General features: G+C 39.8%; 2 protein-coding genes across 7 annotated transcripts; both read left to right on the top strand.

The window, feature by feature from the left end:
- The first annotated feature begins 4028 nt into the window (after positions 1-4028).
- Positions 4029-8657, top strand: LOC111339161 (uncharacterized). Of its 5 annotated transcripts, none has more exons than XM_022945765.2 (2): positions 4029-4428; positions 6744-8657. In XM_022945765.2, exon 2 carries the CDS (start codon positions 6772-6774, stop codon positions 8212-8214), a length of 1443 nt encoding a protein of 480 aa, XP_022801500.2. In that variant the 5' UTR covers positions 4029-4428; positions 6744-6771; the 3' UTR covers positions 8215-8657. The 5 variants fall into 5 exon arrangements, with proteins under 5 accessions (XP_022801500.2, XP_088589335.1, XP_088589336.1 ...); XM_088733209.1 differs by lacking the exon at positions 4029-4428 and adding an exon at positions 5283-5682; XM_088733210.1 differs by lacking the exon at positions 4029-4428 and adding an exon at positions 5708-5995.
- A 3089-nt stretch (positions 8658-11746) lies between these two features.
- Positions 11747-20003, top strand: LOC148724227 (uncharacterized). Of its 2 annotated transcripts, XM_088733212.1 has the most exons (3): positions 11747-11806; positions 16601-17732; positions 19214-20003. In XM_088733212.1, exon 2 carries the CDS (start codon positions 16625-16627, stop codon positions 17720-17722), a length of 1098 nt encoding a protein of 365 aa, XP_088589338.1. In that variant the 5' UTR covers positions 11747-11806; positions 16601-16624; the 3' UTR covers positions 17723-17732; positions 19214-20003. The 2 variants fall into 2 exon arrangements, with proteins under 2 accessions (XP_088589338.1, XP_088589337.1); XM_088733211.1 differs by having other exon boundaries at positions 16601-20003.
- Positions 20004-21101: the final 1098 nt, after the last annotated feature.

Below are 21101 nucleotides of genomic sequence, written 5' to 3' on the forward strand. Positions count from 1 at the left end.
AATAATAATAATAACAATAATAATAATCTTTATTCTCTCAAGATAAAAGTACATATCTCAAGTTACAATAATAATAATCTAAGAATCGTTGAATATTAAAAAACATGATCTATGAATCATTAACTATAACTAGACAAATAATAATCTAAATATTATATCTAAAAACTAGCCCATTTACAAACACATTCTTAAACCTTTCCGAATTTATTTCAGGATGATGGACATTTGTATTTCTGAGGTTGTATTTTACATATGATGCACGATCCTCGCAGTAGATAGCGCTATTTAAGCAATAGCGAAAATCAGACCTGAAAAAAATCAGGCCTGTACGGGATTCGAACCACTGACCTCTGCGATACTAGTGCAGCGCTCTACCAATTGAGCTAACAAGCCAACTGGGAGCAGGCGGTTAAGTTGATTCGTAATAAACCCGCGAAAGTGATAAATCAGATACAATGGTGCGGGTTTATTACGAATCAACTTAACGGCCTGTTCTCAGTTGGCTTGTTAGCTCAATTGGTAGAGCGCCGCACTAGTATCGCAGAGGTCAGTGGTTCGAATCCCGTACAAGCCTGACTTTTTTCAGGTCTGATTTTCGCTATTGCTTAAATAGCGTTATCTACTGCGAGGATCGTGCATCATATGTATCTAATACCGCAGTTCAAAATTTATGAACTTCATATATTTCATTGTATCTGAGGTTGTATTTTGTTTCTTTTTTCTTAAGAATAATTTTGCTTAGCGGGAAACTGGGGTCAGCGAATCGTGCCTTGAAGAGCTTTCTATCTGCCTTTTGTACTAGGTCTCGAATGTCTATTCTCTTAGATACATATTTTCTTTTCAAGCACCTATCGAGGAAACTTTGTATTACCGTGAGGTATGAATCTACCGCACCATAAACAGACACACCATAAGTAAAATTCAGTAGGACTAAGCTGCTAAATAGGCGGTGAACTTCGCTTTGGCCGAAACCTTCCTTCCGTAGAGATCTTAATATAATAGACTCTTATTCGCCTTCATAAGCTTAACTCGTACATGTTCAATGTACTTACAATTTTCCTGGGACATGACACCTAAAATAGACAGCTCCGTGCATTGCGGAATGTTGTTAATTGGCGCTATGCTCTGACTAAAACCCTTCTTACGAGGAATAACTTCCTTACATTTCGAAGGGTTACAAATCACGCTATTGTCCCCAGACCAAGTTAAAAACCGATCAAGTAAATCTGTACGACAGTGGCCATTACTCCAAACAGGAACAATGAGAATTGAATCGTCCTCGTATTTAAACATAGCAGGATGATTATCTAAGCTAATTTCTAGCCGTTAATAAAAATGCTAGATAAGTATGGCCCCCTAACGCTACCTTGAGTAGTTCCCCTATTAACACGGAGTTTCCACTGTCTTCGAAGTGACGCGCTGTTGACGTTTCTCTGAACAGCCCAACGCCTACTTACGAAACTTTTTTCAACGGTCTTAATCAGTATTCTATAAATTCTTTAGCCGCGCACTAAACATATGCTGAGCTCTGTGGATTTTTTAAATGGTTACTATTTGAGTCAAATTTGTAAGCACGTGTCCATCATGCCAAATATCTTTACCTTGCTGCATTTGCATATTGCCATCTGCTGCATGTGCATGTCGCCATTCTTTACATTAACGTGTATAGTCTGGGAAACCATTACTTTATGAGCTTTCTTTTTATTTGAGAGCATTTCTTTCCGAGATAGTTCATGTTTTCATTTGAAGGGACAATATACTTATCTTCTTTTCTATCCCTTAAATTCTAGAAGAAAAAAATCAACCGCATTTCAGTGATAATTTTATGCTAAAGTGTCACATATGGCCAGCAGTTTCATGACTGAAAATCAGTCAGTCTTGTCGCTATCTACTAAGTTGATACATATATATTATTAACCAAGCGCGAGGGCCGTACTGGGAGAATATCGGCCCGAGGTCTTGACAGTACGGACCGAGCGCAGCGAGGTCCGTACAAAAAAGACCGAGGCCCGATATTCTTCCAGTACGGTCTCGAGCAAGCTTGGTTAATAAGAGATTTATTATACGACTGAAGTTCAAGGGGACACAAGTGCGGTATCATTCGGAACCATTCGGGACAGTGCCCGGTCCAATACTGAGAGAATATTGACCGGCAATAGAGCATTTTGATTGGTTGATTTTAGTTATTGGCCCTCTGACTTCCCGAGTCGTGTAATAAAAAAGGTTACATTCCGTTTATAATCTCCTGGTAGATGCCTCTCATCTCAATCCAGCTTCGTACGCTCAGCGGACCTACTCCGTCAGTATTATACGACCTGATGGCCCAAGAGGAAAATATGTAACTTCGTAGTCGACGTGACGCTATTGATTATTTCCCCATTAACAATGAAACGCAAATCGTTTTTGCGAACCATACTACTTGTGTTCCCCTCTCTTTAGTAAGCTGCTGCGACGGCAAAGTAATTGTAGCAAACATTTTTCGAAGAAAGATATGTGTTCACGCTTTGCATGCCGAGAAACTGCGTCAGAACTCTCCGAAACTATAAGTTTGGGAGCACCTCTCAGTTAGAAATGTAAATGTAGAAACTTTGACTACAGCTTACCCATTCTGATAATTGCCATCGTAAAATGTGGTGATTTGGCGTCCGCTCCGCCGCTTCGCTTCTGCACAATATTCTTCTCATGAGAGAAACATTGGTCGATAGTCGCTTCACGATGGTAATACATTTTAAAACGTTAACGAGAACGCGCGAAAGAAACCTTTTGGAGCCAAATCCTACGAGGTCATTTTTCAAAAGGCTCGGCGAATGCTTCCTTTCCTTTGTCGAGTAATGTTTGAACATGATTGAATGGTCTTACAAAGAGCATTTGGAAACTTAAAGTGCTCGTTCACCACATTCATGTTGCCGTCGCGATCGATCTTTGTCAGATCAAGGTTAAGCGAATTATTTTCGTCAGCTTCAATCACAGGGGAAGTTAAGGGAATCACTTCCTTTGTGCTTGTCACGAGGAAATTGCATAACGTACGGAAGGCTGTCAGCGTCATAATGTGGACCCTTCGCCACAGTATATAACTATCCGTAACGTTAATCGATTTGAGGAGATAGTCGTTTATACCGCATCTTATGTTCGTGATTTAAGCGATTCTATTTTCAGTCATCATGTCAGGAAAATAGACAAGAATGGTTGAATGCTCGCAGAAAATCTGAAGTCAATAACCATTCTCATTATTTTCTGTAATTTAAGGTTGGAATCCCAAACTATTTTATAGATCTGGCCCTCTGACCTCTTAATTGCGCCAACAGACGAGCCGTATATTCTCTTGTTGTTGCAAATTTGCTGAAAATTTCTTACAGAGTCCTAAAGTGTGACGTCACGTTGCCATGGGGCTAAAATTTCTGCTCTAAAAAATCGAGCTCGTCCTGCTGATAACCTATGCGTTGCTCGGGTCAAGTGTGTAATCATCGCTTGGAACGGTTCAGAGAAGCTTAGAATAAGAGTTCTAAAGCCGTTACGTCACGTTACCATGGGAGCAGAATTTTCTGTTCTAAACAAACATGCTCAGAGCCAAAATGGCGTCGCTTTCAATCGCTGCACTGATATCTTGGAACACTTGGTTGCATATCTTGAACACTTGGTTGCATATATCCACTGTGCGGATATTTTGAGCATGGAAGTCAATGTTAACGGGGATTTTACCTCACTGTCGTCATTTTAAAATGAACTGCGAAGCGCAGGAAGTACGAGAATTTCTGACTCTTGTTATGCACTCACATAATTACGAAAATCGCTTTACAGCGCACGCGAGTGCGCTTGGTTAAATATGCAAGATAGGTCAGGGGCCTTAAATCAACTCCTCTAGCTAGCCTAACAGCCTTGTTTCGCTGGTTTCTACCGGCCCTGCCAACTGTTAAATACAGCTAGAAAGGCGCAGAAGATTATCAGTTAGCTTTCATGTCATCTGTGTATATGTTCCGCTTTGCTGAAGTTAACGGTGTGACCGGAAATGCTTGAACACCTCACTCATTCGAGTTTGTAATTATGTAGGAATGAGGCTGCAAAGTCACGTTAGTTACGACCGACAATTTTCGAACAGAGTTTATGATTTTTTGCGTCAATTGTCCCCCTTCTTGACGAATGCTTTGCAGATATTCTTTCGGATGCGCAAGTTATACCTTTTTACTAGAAAACTGGCTCTACGAGGTGCTCCTTAAGAGAAAAATAATATCATCGTCCGGCGACACACCTGTGTGGTCGCCCAATTTAAGGAGTGTTCCTGAGTCACAATCGTTAAGAGAGCCACTGTAACGCTAATATACTTTAATTGAGGCAAGTAAAGCAACTCTCACTTGAGCTTGCGGATTGACACGGCAACAAGCCACTCCGTTTGGAACGATTGGACCCCTTCGTCACTTCAAGAAACGGAAGGTGAGTATTGTAAATTCTGATCTAATGTAGTCCAAGAAAAAAAAAAACTTGTGCTCTTTGAGCTAACCTTTCTGGGAAATTGCTGGAAACGCTATTTTTCTTCAAATCGTTAGCAATTCACTTGCGTACTCATGTATAAGCCGGCGTGAAGGTAGATTTTTTTTCACACAGCTCTCAGTCAATTTGTATCGAGTAAATCGTAAATTTTCCTTATTACGGGTTCGATAGTCTGCGAGTAAACTACGCAAGTTATTAAAAACGGGAAACAAACAAACAAATCATTCTAATCAGAAACGAGTCCTATCTGATAACATTGTGATCGTGGGGTTAAATGAAAATGTTACAGTAGATATTGGCGTTCGTATAGGAAATTGAGATCCAATATAATTTAGTTTTGAATTCTAATAAAACTTAAGCAGTTTGTCTAATCTATCCCTGATAAGCTGTAAAGAGTTATTAGAAGAGCGATCTGGCATGCTGGTCTATACCTTTGCCCGAGCGGCCATAGTTTCCGGTAATGCAATGACCACTTTTTTACCACAAACTTCGTAACCGAGCGACTCCAATGTGATGGTTGAATATCGTCGGCGTTCGTCAAGCTTCAAAATCCGGCGAACGTTCGTGTATCGTACTTCGAAAAGAGGTAGTATCGTAACTTGGTCGACAGTAATTTTGAGCGCTACCGATTCATCGTAAAACTATTCAATTTAACCCCGGAAAAACAGTCAACTTTCCTTCCAGAATATACCAAGGAACGTTCTGTGATTTGCGCGAGACTTTGCCGGCACGCGTCAAATAGCAAGTGGTTCTAAACAATCAGCTTACCATTAGATGTGTAGATGTGTTCACGAAAGAAAAAAAAGGAAGATCTACAGATAATACGAAAGTGTCTTACTTGAAATCTCTGATAGTATTAATAATAATAATAATAGTTAATCTTTATTGAGGATGCCAACATCCCAAAAGAGTGGTTTACAGACGGGGCCTCTGTGATTTTGGAAAATATATTTCTAAGATTTCGGCCAAATTAAGCACTAGCTTCGCTAAGGGAAGGTATGCGGAACTTTAAAGTTACAAATACTGAGACACGACGGTGGTTTTGCATATTCCATCAGTTTGCAACTGTCCGGCGTACTTACATAAGCGATCGATGTTTTGCTTTCATTTCTTCGACTTTACTTTTTTTCTCTGTGGCTTTTATTGTTGAAACCGTCAAAAACAGGTGGGTCCCCAAGACTCCAAGGCAAAATCAAGGTAATACAAGCGTGGATAGAAGCGATTTGACGGCCGTCTTAAGAAATTAGCATTTTGTGGTTTCTGTTTCGCATGTTGTCGCAGTCGTTGAAAATTTCCTATGAAACATTTGATATAAGCCAGCTGGATTAGTTTTTTTAACTTTTCCACAATATCTTTCTTCGGTTTCTGTCATTTGGACAAAAGTTTCCCTCCGGATGGGAGGAAACTCTTTGTAAACGAACCCTGTAACGCTTCACTGAAATATTCTTTAAATCGCCGACTCTTACTCGGGGTCAGCACGTACACTAGTTGACATCAATATCAAGCACCAGTAAGTTAGCCGGATTTGCGAATTTCGTTACTTAACTAATACGCAGTCCTGTTCTTTAATGATATAACGGTGGCTTTCATTGGTCTTGCCATTAAGATGGGGCATTAAGATGAAGGAATGAGAGGCGTTGGTTGACATTAGATTTTAAGACAAAACAAATGAATATTATCTTTTGTGTCCTAATCCAATATTTTCTCAATTTTTCAAATCAGTCAAACAAAACGAAATGAGTCAACATCTGCCATTATCAAGGTTGGTAGGCTAATTTATCATCAAGCCGGCCATTTTAATAACAACAGCTTGTTTGACAAAGTTCAAACTCCCTTAAAGGGGGTAAGTTTCTAAAGAAACTGTGGTGCTACCTTAGCGGGAGTAAAAAGGTAATTTTGGTTTTATCAGCTGAGTTTATAATATAAATTGGCCACCGTAAAGAGTTTGAAAGCCGGCGTTTCGAGCGTTAGCCCTTCGTCGGAGCGTTTTGAGCACACGCCCTTGGCTCTAACGAAGGGCTAGCGCTCGAAACGTCAGCTTTCAAACTCTTTACGGTGGCCAATTTACATTATCTGACTGAGTTGATAAAACCAAAATTACCTTAAAACTTCCTTAGTTGGTCATGCGTAACAGCATCACGCGTGTATGCTAATTAAAAGGGAAAACCCCGCATTAATCACATGCTTTATCAGTCTATTTCTGCTCGATTACATCATTACTGATTAATGTACCTCTTCACATGATTTGTTCCATTCAGGAGATTCCTTTTCAAGAAGCTGATTCAAATGGCTTCCCGTTACGAGTCGATGTCCGGACAAGCTTGGCACGACGAACTGCAAAGCTTTCTTCCACATGCACTGGATTGTGTGGACCCCAACTGCTTTCTACCTCTCTGTGTCAACTTAAAACTTACGTTACGACACGCACAAGACTGTAAACAGGCAGACAACTGTACGATTTGTCAGGGGATAGCGTCTCTCGCCTCAAGTCATTCCAATTCTTGTAGAGACTACTACTGTCGTGTGCCATTTTGCATGGAGGCTAAAGTGACGGCACAACAACAGGTACTCATGGATGAATTAGGAAAAGTGTTCCACGTAGTACTGGACAGCCAAGAAGATGGTTCCATTCATCAATTGCAAGATACAAAAGAAGAATGGAGACGAAACGAAGTCTCCAGAATACACAGTGATTCTCGTTGCATGGAAGTTGGAAGCAGTGGAACATCAGCACCAGTTGAACTGAACGATGGATCCAGTGGAAGCACTTCAGCTGCACAGGGGCCAATGTCAATTTCAAGTTACCTTCAACCGGAAACCAAAAATTCTACTCAAGTCTCTGACTCGGTAGCGCCGATCCTGCCAGAATTCAAAGAACTCTCGTCTACCGTGCAACAACCAAAACGTCCTCAGTCTGGCCTCCATGAGAGTTTGCATGGAAAGTACATCTCAACTTGTACGTTGGAACAGGTGCCATTCACAAAGGAAATTTGTCCGGTAAAAAGCCAACCTCGGCCAGCCCCTAAAAGGAAATGCGAGACCATAACTATTTTCACTGGCGAATCAGCTCCTCCACCGGCCAAAGTTACTCGAGGTGTCTCTGTTGGTTTTAAATCACAGAAAGATGATGGTCCTGAGATCGAAATTATAGGAATAAAATCACCCGGGCTACTAGCCAACCCATTTAAAGGAAAGGCCTCGCCGAACGACACCAACCGTCGCAAGGTGAAGTCCAGCAAAGCTGCGTTCTCGCAAAGAGTACCTTTGAGGAATGCTGCCAAGAAACAGAATGAAAGGGCGGATTCAATGACACATCAGTGCCACTTTACTGAAGGGAGTACTCCACCAAAGAAAGCCCCTTCTTTCAAGCCTACAACAGGTTTGCAATATTCAAAAGTTTCCGCCAAGAGTCGCTTCACTTTCTCGGATCCCTCTCAGACTGATTTTCATGAAGCCTGTCAGGATGAAGGTCAAGTAAGCAATGATTTGGTACAAGATTTTCTCGAAGAGATGTTCTCGACACCACCACCATCTCCAACATTCGAGATGTGGCTGGGAGAGAACGTTGGATCAAAAGAAAATTCCTCAGCATTGAAGGTTGTCCTCTTGGAAACTTTATTCCAACTGTTTGGAGTAGTAACTCAGCCCAAAACAGCGAAACAAGAAGCTGTTTTTGTTGATTTGCTCGAACGGACTCTCGGTATGATGAAAACAGAGATAGCAAAGTAGTGATTACTTGAAGACTGACTGTCAAATGCCAGGGTCTATTATCTTTTAATCTGAACATTTCAATTTATTCCAAATTGTCCATTTCTATGTCACCAAATAACTATTTTGGGTATCAACGTAATTTGAAGTCACAATTCAAGTGAGAACACTGCATTAAAGCATTTTTCTTGGTAAGGTGTCTAAAATTTAAGTTACACCAGTTCTTGTGTGTGTTTTTCTGGTCTCAAAAATTTTGGAACGGCATTGCCAACCTCTCCAGGGTGTTTTTTACTATATCAGTTTGATATGTATTTCTTTTTATAAAAGAATCATTGTACACCAATTTTTTTGGTGCTATCCAAAGATCACAGAGGACCAAATTATTGTGATAATCATAACTTTGTGTTCAGAGTGTGCCTTTTCTTTTTTTTTAGTAAAACTAGTAATAAAGTGTTTGAAGCTCACGTTTAAAGGACTTTTTACTTGTTACCAACGAGTTAAACTTTTCGCCATTTTTTCATGTTCAATAAAGGCCTGTTTATACCAAACCCAACTAAGAACACGAACGCAGTCTTCACGCACTTGACGAATTGAGTGACCAGTCACTTTATGTGCATTACTCCCTGAAAAAATCGCAGGGATACGTCGCAGGGACAGTTCGCCCCGGGAGATATGAGGGAAATTACACGAGTCTTTATCTTTTTGAGAGAATCAGTTCTTGTGATTGGTAGTTCATTCGAAGTCGAACCAGTTTCGATTTGTGAGAATAATCGCAAATTAAGACAAAATTCTGTTGTTTCACCCACGAAGCAAATTAACGCTGGCCGGACTCTTCCTTGTATATTCAGTAACGAATCTATCTATACCTAAGGCCACGAAATAACAGAGATTGCCTCCGAAACCTATTGTCAGGCGGTGATCGCAGGTATTATTTTTTGTCAACCAATCAGCTCTTTTATTTTTCATGCAACTCGGCATAACGGACTTGTGGAAAGTTTAAAAACTAACTTATTTGGCGCACTGATTGTCAACATATGCGCGGAAATTTAATGCCGTTTTCACGAGGAACTTCAACATAAAGTGACTGTTATAGCCCGAATTAGCGCACCGTGTTTGAATGGAGGCTCGTGCGGACGTTCTGGTCTTCTAGAATTCGCGCAGAAAGTCGTAATAGTCGAGTTCGTCATCGTGGTCTCGCTCTGTATGAACGCGTCTTGACTCTTCACCGACCTTAGGATGATGGTTGCTTGTTAAGGTCGCGTTAATTCAAATGGTTCGCGAGAATGTAAGAGAAGAAAACATTTCGCGTGGGTTATAACTGCCTAAAAATCATCAATAGACGACAGTCTATCTGATAATTGACACCCACGAGAACTCAGATTTTTCGTACAAGTCAAGGAGGACGAAAGTAATATCGCCTGTCAGTTTGGAAAGACCCCTTTCCCTGATAAAAAGGAAGAATGGCAATCTACATTTTCTAGAATATATCGTCAAGTTATAATTCACCCATAGATTTAGGGAATTTATATGGCCAGTCATTTATACAAGCATTCAACCATTTAGACAATCGTGGAGCACTTTCTCTAGTAAATTAATGACAAGAACACTTGAGTGGAAAAAAAAAAAAAAAAAAAAAAAGGTAGGTCGTGTAATATGCAAATTATGGCAAAAAAAAAAAATTACAATAGTCTGGCCCAGCCAAGTAAGTAATCAGATTAAACGAGATAATCTCTTGAATGAAAGAGATTTTCAAAATGGTAATCCAACAATTTGCAAATATCTTTTTGTTGGAGTGTTATATTCCCCTCAGTTCTATCACGTCCTCATTAATCATCATCCTCAGCAGTTGTCTATTGTGTCACGCACATTACGTCTCCGACTTCGTAAACAACAACTTGTATCGGTCACTTCAGGATGTTTTATGAATCTTGCCATACAATGTTTCCTGTTTGTAGAAAAAACATTCTCTCTTAAGCGAATATGATAAAATTAACTCAGATATGAGAATCCCTTTCACGACTACAATGATTGCGCAAGCCATTTTAAGGCGTAATTAAGGTCATTTTTATTTATTTATTTTTGGACTGCATTGATTGTTCTCACGTTTAAACCATTTCACATTGCTGGGGTTCGTCAAGTGGATGAATTTTTTGGTACCCACTGAGGTGGTTGAGGTAGTCAGTTATGGCGTGGGCCGAATGGCGGAAAGGCTGAACACTGAAGGGTCATGGTGGAGGGGTTCGCGGTTCCTACTTCAGTTTAAGGGGCCAAAAGTCACATAATTTCGAGTTTATCAGAGACATTTCTCTTTAAAATACCTGGACTTTCTCTGATACAAATATTAGCAATAACATTTCATGACAAAAAACATAGAGTGTTTCTTCATAGGCAGCCTCTCACAATTTAACATTTCTGTAACACTATAATGCAGGTAAACAAAACGGCCACTGCGAAAAGAAAGACGGCAAAAAATCCAGTCAGGACAAAGTCCATCTTTAGAAACTGTCAGCCTTTATCCATCTTAGGTTCGTTTGTTTGTTTACTCAATATAACAATGAGAGCTGTAATTTTTACTAAATACCCTTTCACGCCCGCAAGGACTCAAAGGGAACGTATTTGCAAATAATTTATTCGGATTATGACGGGCAGTTAAAGGCATTACAAAAACGTAAAAAATGAGATTCTTTGATCCAACTAGAAACTTAATTGCATATGATAGGAAAAGATCATCGCGTTTAAAATTGTTTTGGGGTTTGTTAAGAAACTTGAACCTTCTCAGTGGGATTGTTGGAGAAAAACATTGTCAAAATCAGATTGGTTGATGCAAGAACAAAGAGAAGCGTCGAAGTAAAGTTGAAGTGAAATATTTCAAATGATGTTAAAATTAAAGTAGTGCGTTTTAAGAAAGAAATTGCAATTTCAGGACATGTATTTTAAAGTATTTTAAAATATCTTAAAGTATTTTAAAGTATCTTAAAGCATTTCAGAATATTTTAAAGCATTTTAAAGTGTCTTAAAGTATTTCAAAGTATTTTAAAGTTTGTAAAAGTATTTTTTAGTATTTTAAAGTATTTCAAAGTATTTGAATTAATTTGACAAAAACAATCATATTGCTTATTATTTGGAGCTTGATATTTAAGATATTTTACAAGTTACGCCTGTTGCACCCCTTTGTTGTCATTGTACTCCTACAATATGCACTTTAGGGAGACATCGAGAGACCCAACACACGGTTATGTAAATGAGGTCAGTATAATTATAGGAGACGAAAATAACGAAGAAGGAGTTACCTCTATTTACCTAAGGTTTTTTTCATTTATTTTTTTTTCCTATTTGCCTCTTTGTAATGTTGTATTTTCAAAGTGCTCGTCTAAAATATAACTGATATGGATTTAACATCAGCCGGTCTGATACATAATGCGTAGGTGGCAGGAAAATTTTAAGGTAGAACTTTCTCGTATATCTCTTTGCCCAACCCACACAGGAAGTTCTTATCTTTCGACTAGGTTAAAATAATGGTTATATCGGTAACAATTTCACACTTCTTATCAATGTGGGAAGAAACTGTCGTAAAGCAAAGGTTTGCAGTTTAAAGAACTGAGCCGCAGAACAGGTGAGTTTTGATGAATGCTTCTATTTTTCACCCTCATATCCTTTGGAACATCGTTTAGTTCTTGTAAGATAATTTAGTGTACGTAAATTTATGGAGAAAAGTAAAATAATGTAGCTATCTCGTGATAGATGTGACTGCCCAATGATTTTAGGTAGTGAACTCTCGTTTAGAAAAAGTGGCTTGACACTTAAAATTATGATTCGAAAATACCTCGCAGTTTTGTAGTTTTGGTAGTTTGGTTATCGTAGATAGAGAAATTTTAATTTCTGCAAATCACAAATGCGTAGCCTGAAAAAGGTTGTCAAAGTGGTTTAGTATGTTTCCCTCTGGTTATAAGCTCGATTATTCGCATGATTAATCTTCGCACTCGAGTATAACTGCAAAATAAAGCTTGAAATTATGAAAGAATGAGTATGGGTTTCAACCACGCCGGATGATTAACACTGAATGGAAATGAAGATGAAGAGGAAAAATTTAAGCGGCCTCTTTCCCTCAGCCTCACGCCTTAGCGGATACCTATGAAGTTAGGAGAAGCAAATGAAGCAGAAAAAATAAGTACTGATGCCTCTTACATTGTAAGATAAGAACTTTTTTACCTTAGAAACTAGCATCAGCTGTTATCTATTTCACGAAAACGACCTAAACCATCTCGTCGTACTCCGTTTCTTCGCAGCGATAATGTCAGACATGAAAAGAAATATTTTAGCCAAAGTGAAAAGCACAACCTTTGATTGTTAACAAATAACTATTAAATTCCGGCCCCATAGAAAAAATAACAACCCCCGCGCTAGGCGCGACCCACCTCTTAGGGGAGTAGCAGTTTTGAATGCTGAATGGTAAATATCAGGGACGGCGCCGGAAATTTCTCCTTGGTAGGGCATAACTGGGAATATGAGTAATTTTGGCGCGATGGTGCTAATGAAGATGGTCGAAAACACGTGAAACTAAGTGGGTTTGGGGGCATGCTCCCCCAAGAAATGTTGAAAATGTAAGATTCTAGGATGCAATCTGGTGCAATCTGAACGCTAAAATTTGAAAAATACCAGGATTTCGTTACGGTCAACGAAGTAAGGAAAGCTTAATGACCTTTTCCAGCTTAGCAAGAAACTTATCAAACTTGAATACTTTCGTAGAAAGTTATCGATAGTCCGTTTGTTTCAGCTTTCAATACATGGTTTGAGAAAGCTTTAACTGACAAAGAATTTCTAAAGCGATTTTGCCCGTCAGTTAATGTTGAAACAAACTAATTTGCAATATCTGCCAACTTAAATTTGTCAGTCATTTCCTTGTGAACGTGGAGAACCATGCAGTGATTCAATCTTTTATTGGGACATGGTTCGAAGATACAGTTTGAGCTTTCGAAGGGCAGAGGTAGAGCCATTCCTTAAAGCATTCACAGGTACAGCAAGAAGTAACTTCATAAGGTTAAAAACTTCTGAGAAATAATCAACAGTGGAGAGGTTTCTTAGATATGCTACTACATTATGCAATCCAAGGTCTGTCTCAGTACCATGTTGCACTCTGAGAGTTTGTAGATGTGACAGCAGCAATTGTGCTCCAACTGAAGTCGTTTCCATAAAAATCACAGACAGAATCAAGATCCTTAGAAAAATAATTCCTGTTGACTGTGTTCACCAAAAGGGAATCTAAACGGGAATACAATTTATCCAGGTTGATCGAATCTGTGGGGTTAAATAAATTACGAGGTTTAGAGCTTCCGATTAAATAGATGGGAAGTAGTCTTCGGCAGTTTCTGAATTCGAATGGTCTCCCGGGGTTTTGCCATCATCACGACGAGCTGGGCGCCTTCTTTTTCGCGGAGGTTGTAGTTGCAAAATCTCCTCTGCACTGGTACTTTTTCCAACATTCTGCCAGAAGCTTTTATTGCTTCTCACATTCTGCAAAGTCTTCACTGTCACGCTAGCAATCATTTGTCCCCGGGAAGATGACTTTTCTGTTCCTTGAAGACTTCTGGACAAGTTATCTGTGTGATTCATTATCATGAAACCCGCATGTAGCCCGAAAAAATACTTGGAAGCTCTCATTCGTCTCTTCACGCCAAGGATCCTTGACTTAATTTCTGAATTCAGATTGGTCTCCAAACAATCCTTCCACCCCATAACTGTGTGAGCGGCTGAAAATTATCGATGACACCTTTTAAGGAATTAGCCTTTCATCGAGTAGAACAGCGTTCAAACTCTTGGTGTTTCAGGTGCCAGTTCTTTTTAAGTTTGTTGTTTTGGTTTAAGATGTTTGTTTTCCGTCGAATTTCTGAATAGACTCTTAAGTACAAAAAATATCAAAAAAACACTGGTACTTGTTCGTGAGTTCATCATTCTTCAGTATTTCTTGTCTCTTTCTTCTGCCAGAGGAGAGAATTGTACGAAGCAGAGAGATCTGAGACGTTGCGTTTTTGACGGAGCGCTTTTGTTTTGTTATTACACGACTCGGGCAGTCAGAGGGCCAATAACTAAAATCAACCAATCAAAATGCTCTATTGCCGGTCCAATATTCTCTAAGTATTGGACCGGGCACTTTCCCGAATGGTCCCGAATGATACCGCACTTGTGTCCCTTTGAACTTCAGTCGTATAATAAATCTCTTATTAACCAAGCTTGCTTGGGACCGTACTGGAAGAATATTGGCCCTCGGTCTTTTTTGTGCGGACCTCGCTGCGCTCGGTCCGTACTGTCAAGACCTCGGGCCGATATTCTCCCAGTACGGCCCTCGCGCTTGGTTAATAAGATATATATATTCCTGGATGTAACCCTTAACGGATTTATCTAAAGCGATAAACCCGGCTGTTCGAGCCTTTCGCCATTATCACCAGTTTGCGAAAAACCCTTGGGATAATAGCGTAAAACTGTGAAACTCACCAAACTTTTGTAAATGAAGATTAAGAGAAGAGGAGCCAAAAACGGTGTAAACGCGTTGCGAACTGAGGCTTAGTTCAGACGTCATGCTCCTGCCGTGTCGTACTCAATTCTGAAATTTAGTTCGATAGAATCACGACGTGTGATTTAAACTTTTTGATTGAGTTCGGCAAGCAGTTAAGTTTGACAAGCTGTGTTGTGCTTCATGAACGACTCTGGCGTGACATCGACAGCGATTCAAACGTCTGCCTCCGCTGAGCCAAATAAAATTCATAAATTATGCTACTGTCTTTTGGTGGGATTGCGTCAGTTCTCGCGGGAAATCCGAGAATGAATTGTTACTTTACTTTTATATATCCTGAATTTCGTAGGACTCTAGCCCAAAAACCCCGAAAGTCGAACCTATTAGCGTTCGGCACGACAGAAGCACGACGACTGAACTGAGCCTGACTAATTCATTTTGACATGTGATATTTTATTGGACGAAACGCCTTTCTTAAGTGTGAGAAAGTCGTTTCGAGATTTTGATTTAATGAGGAAATTTCCTAATCGATGTTTTTCATGCTTTCAGATCCATCCAAAAATCTAAGCATCTATGCAATAAATTCGTTTTTGCCAAAATTCTCGCTAGATTTATATAAAGTCAAATTTGTTTGCGTTTCCATTTCCCTCGATTTTCATGGATTTGATTTGATTACCCAAAAGAAGCGATTGAGAAAAAAGATTCTAGATCTCGACCAAGAGATTAAATAGTTTATAATTCCTTGATTTCAACTTGTAACGAGTGGGGGACGGTCCGGTCAGAATAACTTTTTCCATAAGCGGCTGCCGGGGGTGTAAAATGGCTGTGTCTTAAGGCGGAACCTAATCTGAACGCTAGCACCACAGGGGGCCCGGCCCACACAAGCGGCGTGTCTGGTCGTTTGTTCGAAATATAAAGAAATGTTTGGGAGAATATTGAAGAGTCGTAATATCGTAAACTTATATCGAGGAATGTCTATGTTAAGGTTCAAAATAAATGTAAACCTACCTCACTTGCTGTGTATTGTCGTTTCTGGGGTTCTAAATGGCGAATTTGAGCGATTTGGTAGATTTTGCGTTAACTGTAACCGTACCAGTAAAGTAACAGTCAATTCTAAATCTACCAAATCGCTCAAATTCGCCATTTAGAACCCCAGAAACGACAATACACAGAAAGTGAAGTAGGTGTACACTTATTTTGAGCCTTAACATAGACATTCCTCGATATAAGTTTACGATATTACGACTCTCCTCTACATTTCTTTATATTTCGAACAGACGACCAGACATGCCGCTTGTGTGGACCCCTTGTGCTAGCACCTGCTCGCAGGCTCAACAGATAGCAGTAAGAGGTGTTATAGCCGGGCGGCTTCTATTGAAACCCCTGGGCACGCTAAATTGTTTTATATTCCGTAACTTCTATGATTGTACAAGCATTTAATCATAGAGTCCATCCTTATCGAAACTTCGCAATGCCTTTTTCACAAAATTCCTTTTAACATAGGCATCTCACGATCATCTCAGGTTCGAACCATTTCGTAAACTTTGAATTCCCGTGCACTAAATCCATTTGCACTGTCTTTAGATATCATAAGGCTTCAGCGACAAGTGAAAAGAATGACACACAAACTGAGATTTCTCCATATAAGAACACCTCTGAATCCCACATTAAGGTCACGACAATAAAGGAACTTATCGTCAACTAAAGAAGCCCTTGATTGTTAAGCAAGCCAAATTCTCCTCCTCAGCACATGACGATCTGTATCAAGAACAGTATGGAGAATATGCATACTGATGTTATGGTGTAAATGGTTGTAAATATCGAAGGCTCACGCCTGGGACTGTCTCTTTAGTATAATACAAACCATTCATCTGTGCTTATCTTTGCTTTCAACCACAGAGGTTCTTCCCTCGAGATCAACTCATGGCAGAACCAAAGCCAAGAGGAATACTCAGTAATTCTCAAGGGTTACAACAGCACGCCTCGAATTGCTCAGATCCCGCGTGTATCCTTCCGATGTGCGTAAATAAGAAGCTTTTGCAGCTAAGGCATTCTCAGGAATTTCAAACCGCTAACGCCTGCAATGTTTCTCAAACGTTGAAAACCCTATCTATAGAACATGCTGGATCCAACTGTCCAATACCTTTCTGCATGGATGCAAGAGCCGAATCATTCAAAGGGGCGCAAATTGACTTGAAGGATGACTTAGGGGATGTAACCATAGACAACTTCCTCCCAGAGTTTTCATTTGAACGAAGAAATAGTTCTGAGATACCAGGACCCCTAAGAATGCAGAGCAAAGTGACTCAAAGGCCGGTAAAATCAACCCAAACACTTCCTTCATGTTTAGAAAACGCAAATGGAGACATAAATATGAATTCAACTGTACCATTTGATGTATTGATTAACCATTCCGGCCCGGTTCAAACGACCTCTTTGCCTGCATGTCTGGCTCCTCAGTCTTATCTTGTACAACGTAAAGATCAATCGAGTGTAAACGAAGCTGATGGCAAGATTGACTCATTGCATCGTGCTTTTGAGGAGTTATTTCCAATATCCTCAGCGGGCACCTCCGCAACGCCATCCTCAGCAACAGGCTCTTCGTCGTTCGTATATAAAACAACAACAAATACTCGGAGAAAAGCGTCAGTCAACAGTGTTGGAAAAGACTTTCCGTCTCCATCTCTTCTTGGGCGAGGCCAGAATACCGAGCATTTCCACATGAGCCTAATCGACAATGCAGTAAAGCGGCAGAGGAATCATTCAAAGACAAGTCTTCTTTCTCCTCAAGAACCTGGAACTTCCGATGATACATCGCAGACGAGAAATTTACTTATAGATGATGGAGCTGACATTGATACTGGCAATGCCAGAACTCAGATGAAAGCACGCCTGATGCATGCTCTATACAGTATTCAACGCTTGCTGATGCAAACGAAGTCCACGGAGGAACAGCAGATGTGCATCCGGTTATTAACAGCCGTTTTACACGAAATCAAAGTATCTCAGGGACCGCAATAAAGCCACGATGGTAAGAACCCGGTCATAAATTATCACTCGGGGCGAGAAGGGGGCTGAGGGTAAATTCTACCTGATCGCCCCACAAGGCTCTATAATATTCTTAAGACAATCCCCCTGCTCAATTGACGGTCAATTTTCTATAGTCCTCCCTTTCTATTCTGATGGCGACTGATGCCCCTCTACCGCTCCCCCTGAAAACCATTACATGTGATCTCCCCAGCCCCCCTCCCTCCGACGATAGATAATGATTGGTCCTGATGCAAATGCTCATGTGCCGAAAAAAATGGTTCAATAAGCCGATAGCCGTAAAACGGTAAAAAAAAAAAATTCTCAGTCAGGTCTAAAAATTGGCAAATTTTAACCGTTACTCGTTAAAAATGTTGACCACAAAAAATCGTTGGTGCATATACAACAATGATCAATGAAGAGATACCATTGGCCGTAAATTGGCAAAAATTTTAACTGCTAGCCGCAAACGCCCTCACCCCATTAAGAGCCTTAACGCTGAAAAAAAGCCTTTGCAGGTTTTTTTTTCGCTCGCCAACGATCGCGGTTACCGCTCACTGCTAGCGGTTTCGCTGCTAAAAAGGAAAAAAACCCCTTGCATCAAGGGCAACTGAAGCTTGACGTTCAGAGCACAACTTGATATCCTAAGTGGCTGTTACCCATTACCTTACACGACAGGTTCTACTAAGGATAATTTGAGACAATTAACAATTATTCCACGAGCGCGCGTTGGATATGAGATTATAGATAGCCAATGAGGCGCTACGCGCCTCGTTGGCTATAATCATCTCATATCTAACAAACGCGAGTGGAATAATTGTTTTATTAAAAACGCTACATTCAATTACTAAATGTTATTACATTTTTTGCTCCCTTTCAATTTTAAGCTTATGCGTACGCTTACCATATCGTAGTTTATGGTATATTGGCTCATATACCATAATGGCCAAGCCAATGAAAACTCTTGAATTACATTATCCAATGATCCAGTTTTTAATAATATCGTGATATAACATAATGTATTGTTTCGCCAACGATCACGGCTTTGCCGCTCACTGTTAGTACTTTCGCTGCTAAAAAAAAAACCCTCTAGCACCCATGGTAAGCTTCAGTCTAAAAAATTTTAGGTTCAATGCACTTCTCTCCACCAAGCCATGAAATATCTTATCTATATTGCTTAAGAATCACTAGCAGAACGACACGATATAATTAATTTAAAACCTACACTCTCCGGAAACGTGAAAGGGTGCCAGAGTAAGGAATCTTATGGAAATACCAAAGGAGTAATATTTATGGTCGTTGATATATTCAGTAAATTTTGGTATAAAGTTAACCCATTTACGCGAACGGACAAGACAAGAATTGGAATTATGCAGTCTTCCTTTTGTCTGTGAAGTTACCGTGAAAATGTTATTAGTTTTCTGTTAAATCCTTTCAAGAATTAGAGGAAATCAAGAGGTAGCAGAGAAAGTTTGTCGTTCACAGGTGCAGCAGACGTGGTTCCGGTATCCTAGCACAGATGACGACATAGCTCCAGGCCCAATTGCAAGGGTGTAGCCCCAGGCTAGGGTTGTTCAAGTGACCGGGCATGACGGCATTAGTAGGATTGCTCACTTCGGAACTCCTTTATGATGCAGGTCCATCGAAACATAGCGAAGATCACAGTCTTCACTGAAGAAGATAATTCAAACTGAATAAAATTAATGACCCACTTTTTGAATTCATGCTCTGCCTACTATGAAAATGTTCTCCGACATCCAAAACTTCAGTCTGTAACTTTTAAGTTTCATAATTTTTAATTGGAATGCTACGAAGAAAAACTCCCATAATGTTCTCTTGGTGCTACTTAGAAGCCTTTTATCGTTAACCAATAAAAAACGCCGACAAGCAGAGGAAAAAAATCGGAAAAACCACTAACGTAGATGTTGTTGATATTCAGTCATCTTCAAAGAATCTCAATCAAGGCTCACTTCAAGACCAACACCCAATACGCCTTGAATGACTAGCAAGTTCAGCCACGTACTCTGCACCTATGTCTGACTGAGAGATAACCTTAGAATAACTTATCATTAAGTAATTGTGTTAATTCAATTGGAGTAACGTTGATCGAAGGTTTCTAAAGAAGTAAATAATGGACAAAGTAGTCATGCACGAATACAATTCAATCGGCTTCAATTTTTTTTCCTATCAGTAAAAATGTCTTGTAGTAGGTTTTAACTTTAGTTAATTGATAATTATTAACGTGTACAAATAAAGTTAAATATAAATAGATTGAGTTATAGAACGACTTAATGGCTTGAGAATGTATCAGAAGCTTTGTTCGAGCAGAGAAGACAATTTTCTCGAGTGTAATCCTCGATGTAAAGGTTACAAAGACAACAGATACAGTCTTTTTGTCGATGCCTATCGAATAAAAAGAAATTGGTACGCCAGGTCGGGCCGACCGTGTCGATCGCAGACTAGCCCTAATATTTAATCATTTTCTTGTCATGCACAACTGTGTAAGGAACGACATAACAGGTTCTTTTGCTTTTTTGTTTTTGTTTCAAGGGTAAAACTTCTGAGCCGTGAAGAAGGGTACAAAAAGCTTCTTTATTAGGTGTGGGAGAAAAACACCAATGTGAAAGATATTGAGTGGGCGAGAGAAACGAACTAGCGGGTCACACCTTCCTTTCTTTGCGTCACAAAATTTCGACTAAATTCATGTTTGCAAAAGAAAAAACCCTTCCGGTCTGGGGGGAACTGCACAATATTAGTTCGGTGAATCAGCAAAAACCCCAAAGAGGTAATAGAAAGCTACGAAAAAGAAATGGAGGCCTAGCTTGAGAACTTTTAAGCGTGGATCTATCGAGAATGGTTTTATCGCCTAGAGAGTTCTAATCATCATCGCATGACCTAAGAGCAGAAAATTGTAATCGTTCACTGCAAGGGAAACCGAACTTTCCATGCTAAAAGTCATATTTGCATCATTGCTTAGCAGCTGGCTAAATATAAGAGTTCCACGGCCTCTAAACCGTGCAACGACGACTTTTCTTTCAATAGCATTCCAAAGGAAAAAATATCGCGCAGAAGATATACTTTACTCAAGCGTGAGTGAAATTTTGGTTAACGAACACTGAATTTCATATACTATGTTAATTGACCTCGAGAACCACAAAAACACTTCACTTTATTTTCTTATGCACATCCGGCCTCGGCCAAACAAGTTAACCAGCGTTAGCATTTATTCCATTTGCGAAAACTCCAACGAAACACAACACAAACTTTTACTTGGTAAAGCTCTTAGCGTGAATATTGAAATCACCTTTGCAAAAAGCAAGGTATAGATTGCAAACAGTTTTTATCTGCTTTCGATGAAACTAAATTTCACTTC

Source organism: Stylophora pistillata, chromosome 9 (genome assembly GCF_964205215.1).
Source record: "Stylophora pistillata chromosome 9, jaStyPist1.2, whole genome shotgun sequence".
NCBI lineage: Eukaryota > Metazoa > Cnidaria > Anthozoa > Scleractinia > Pocilloporidae > Stylophora > Stylophora pistillata.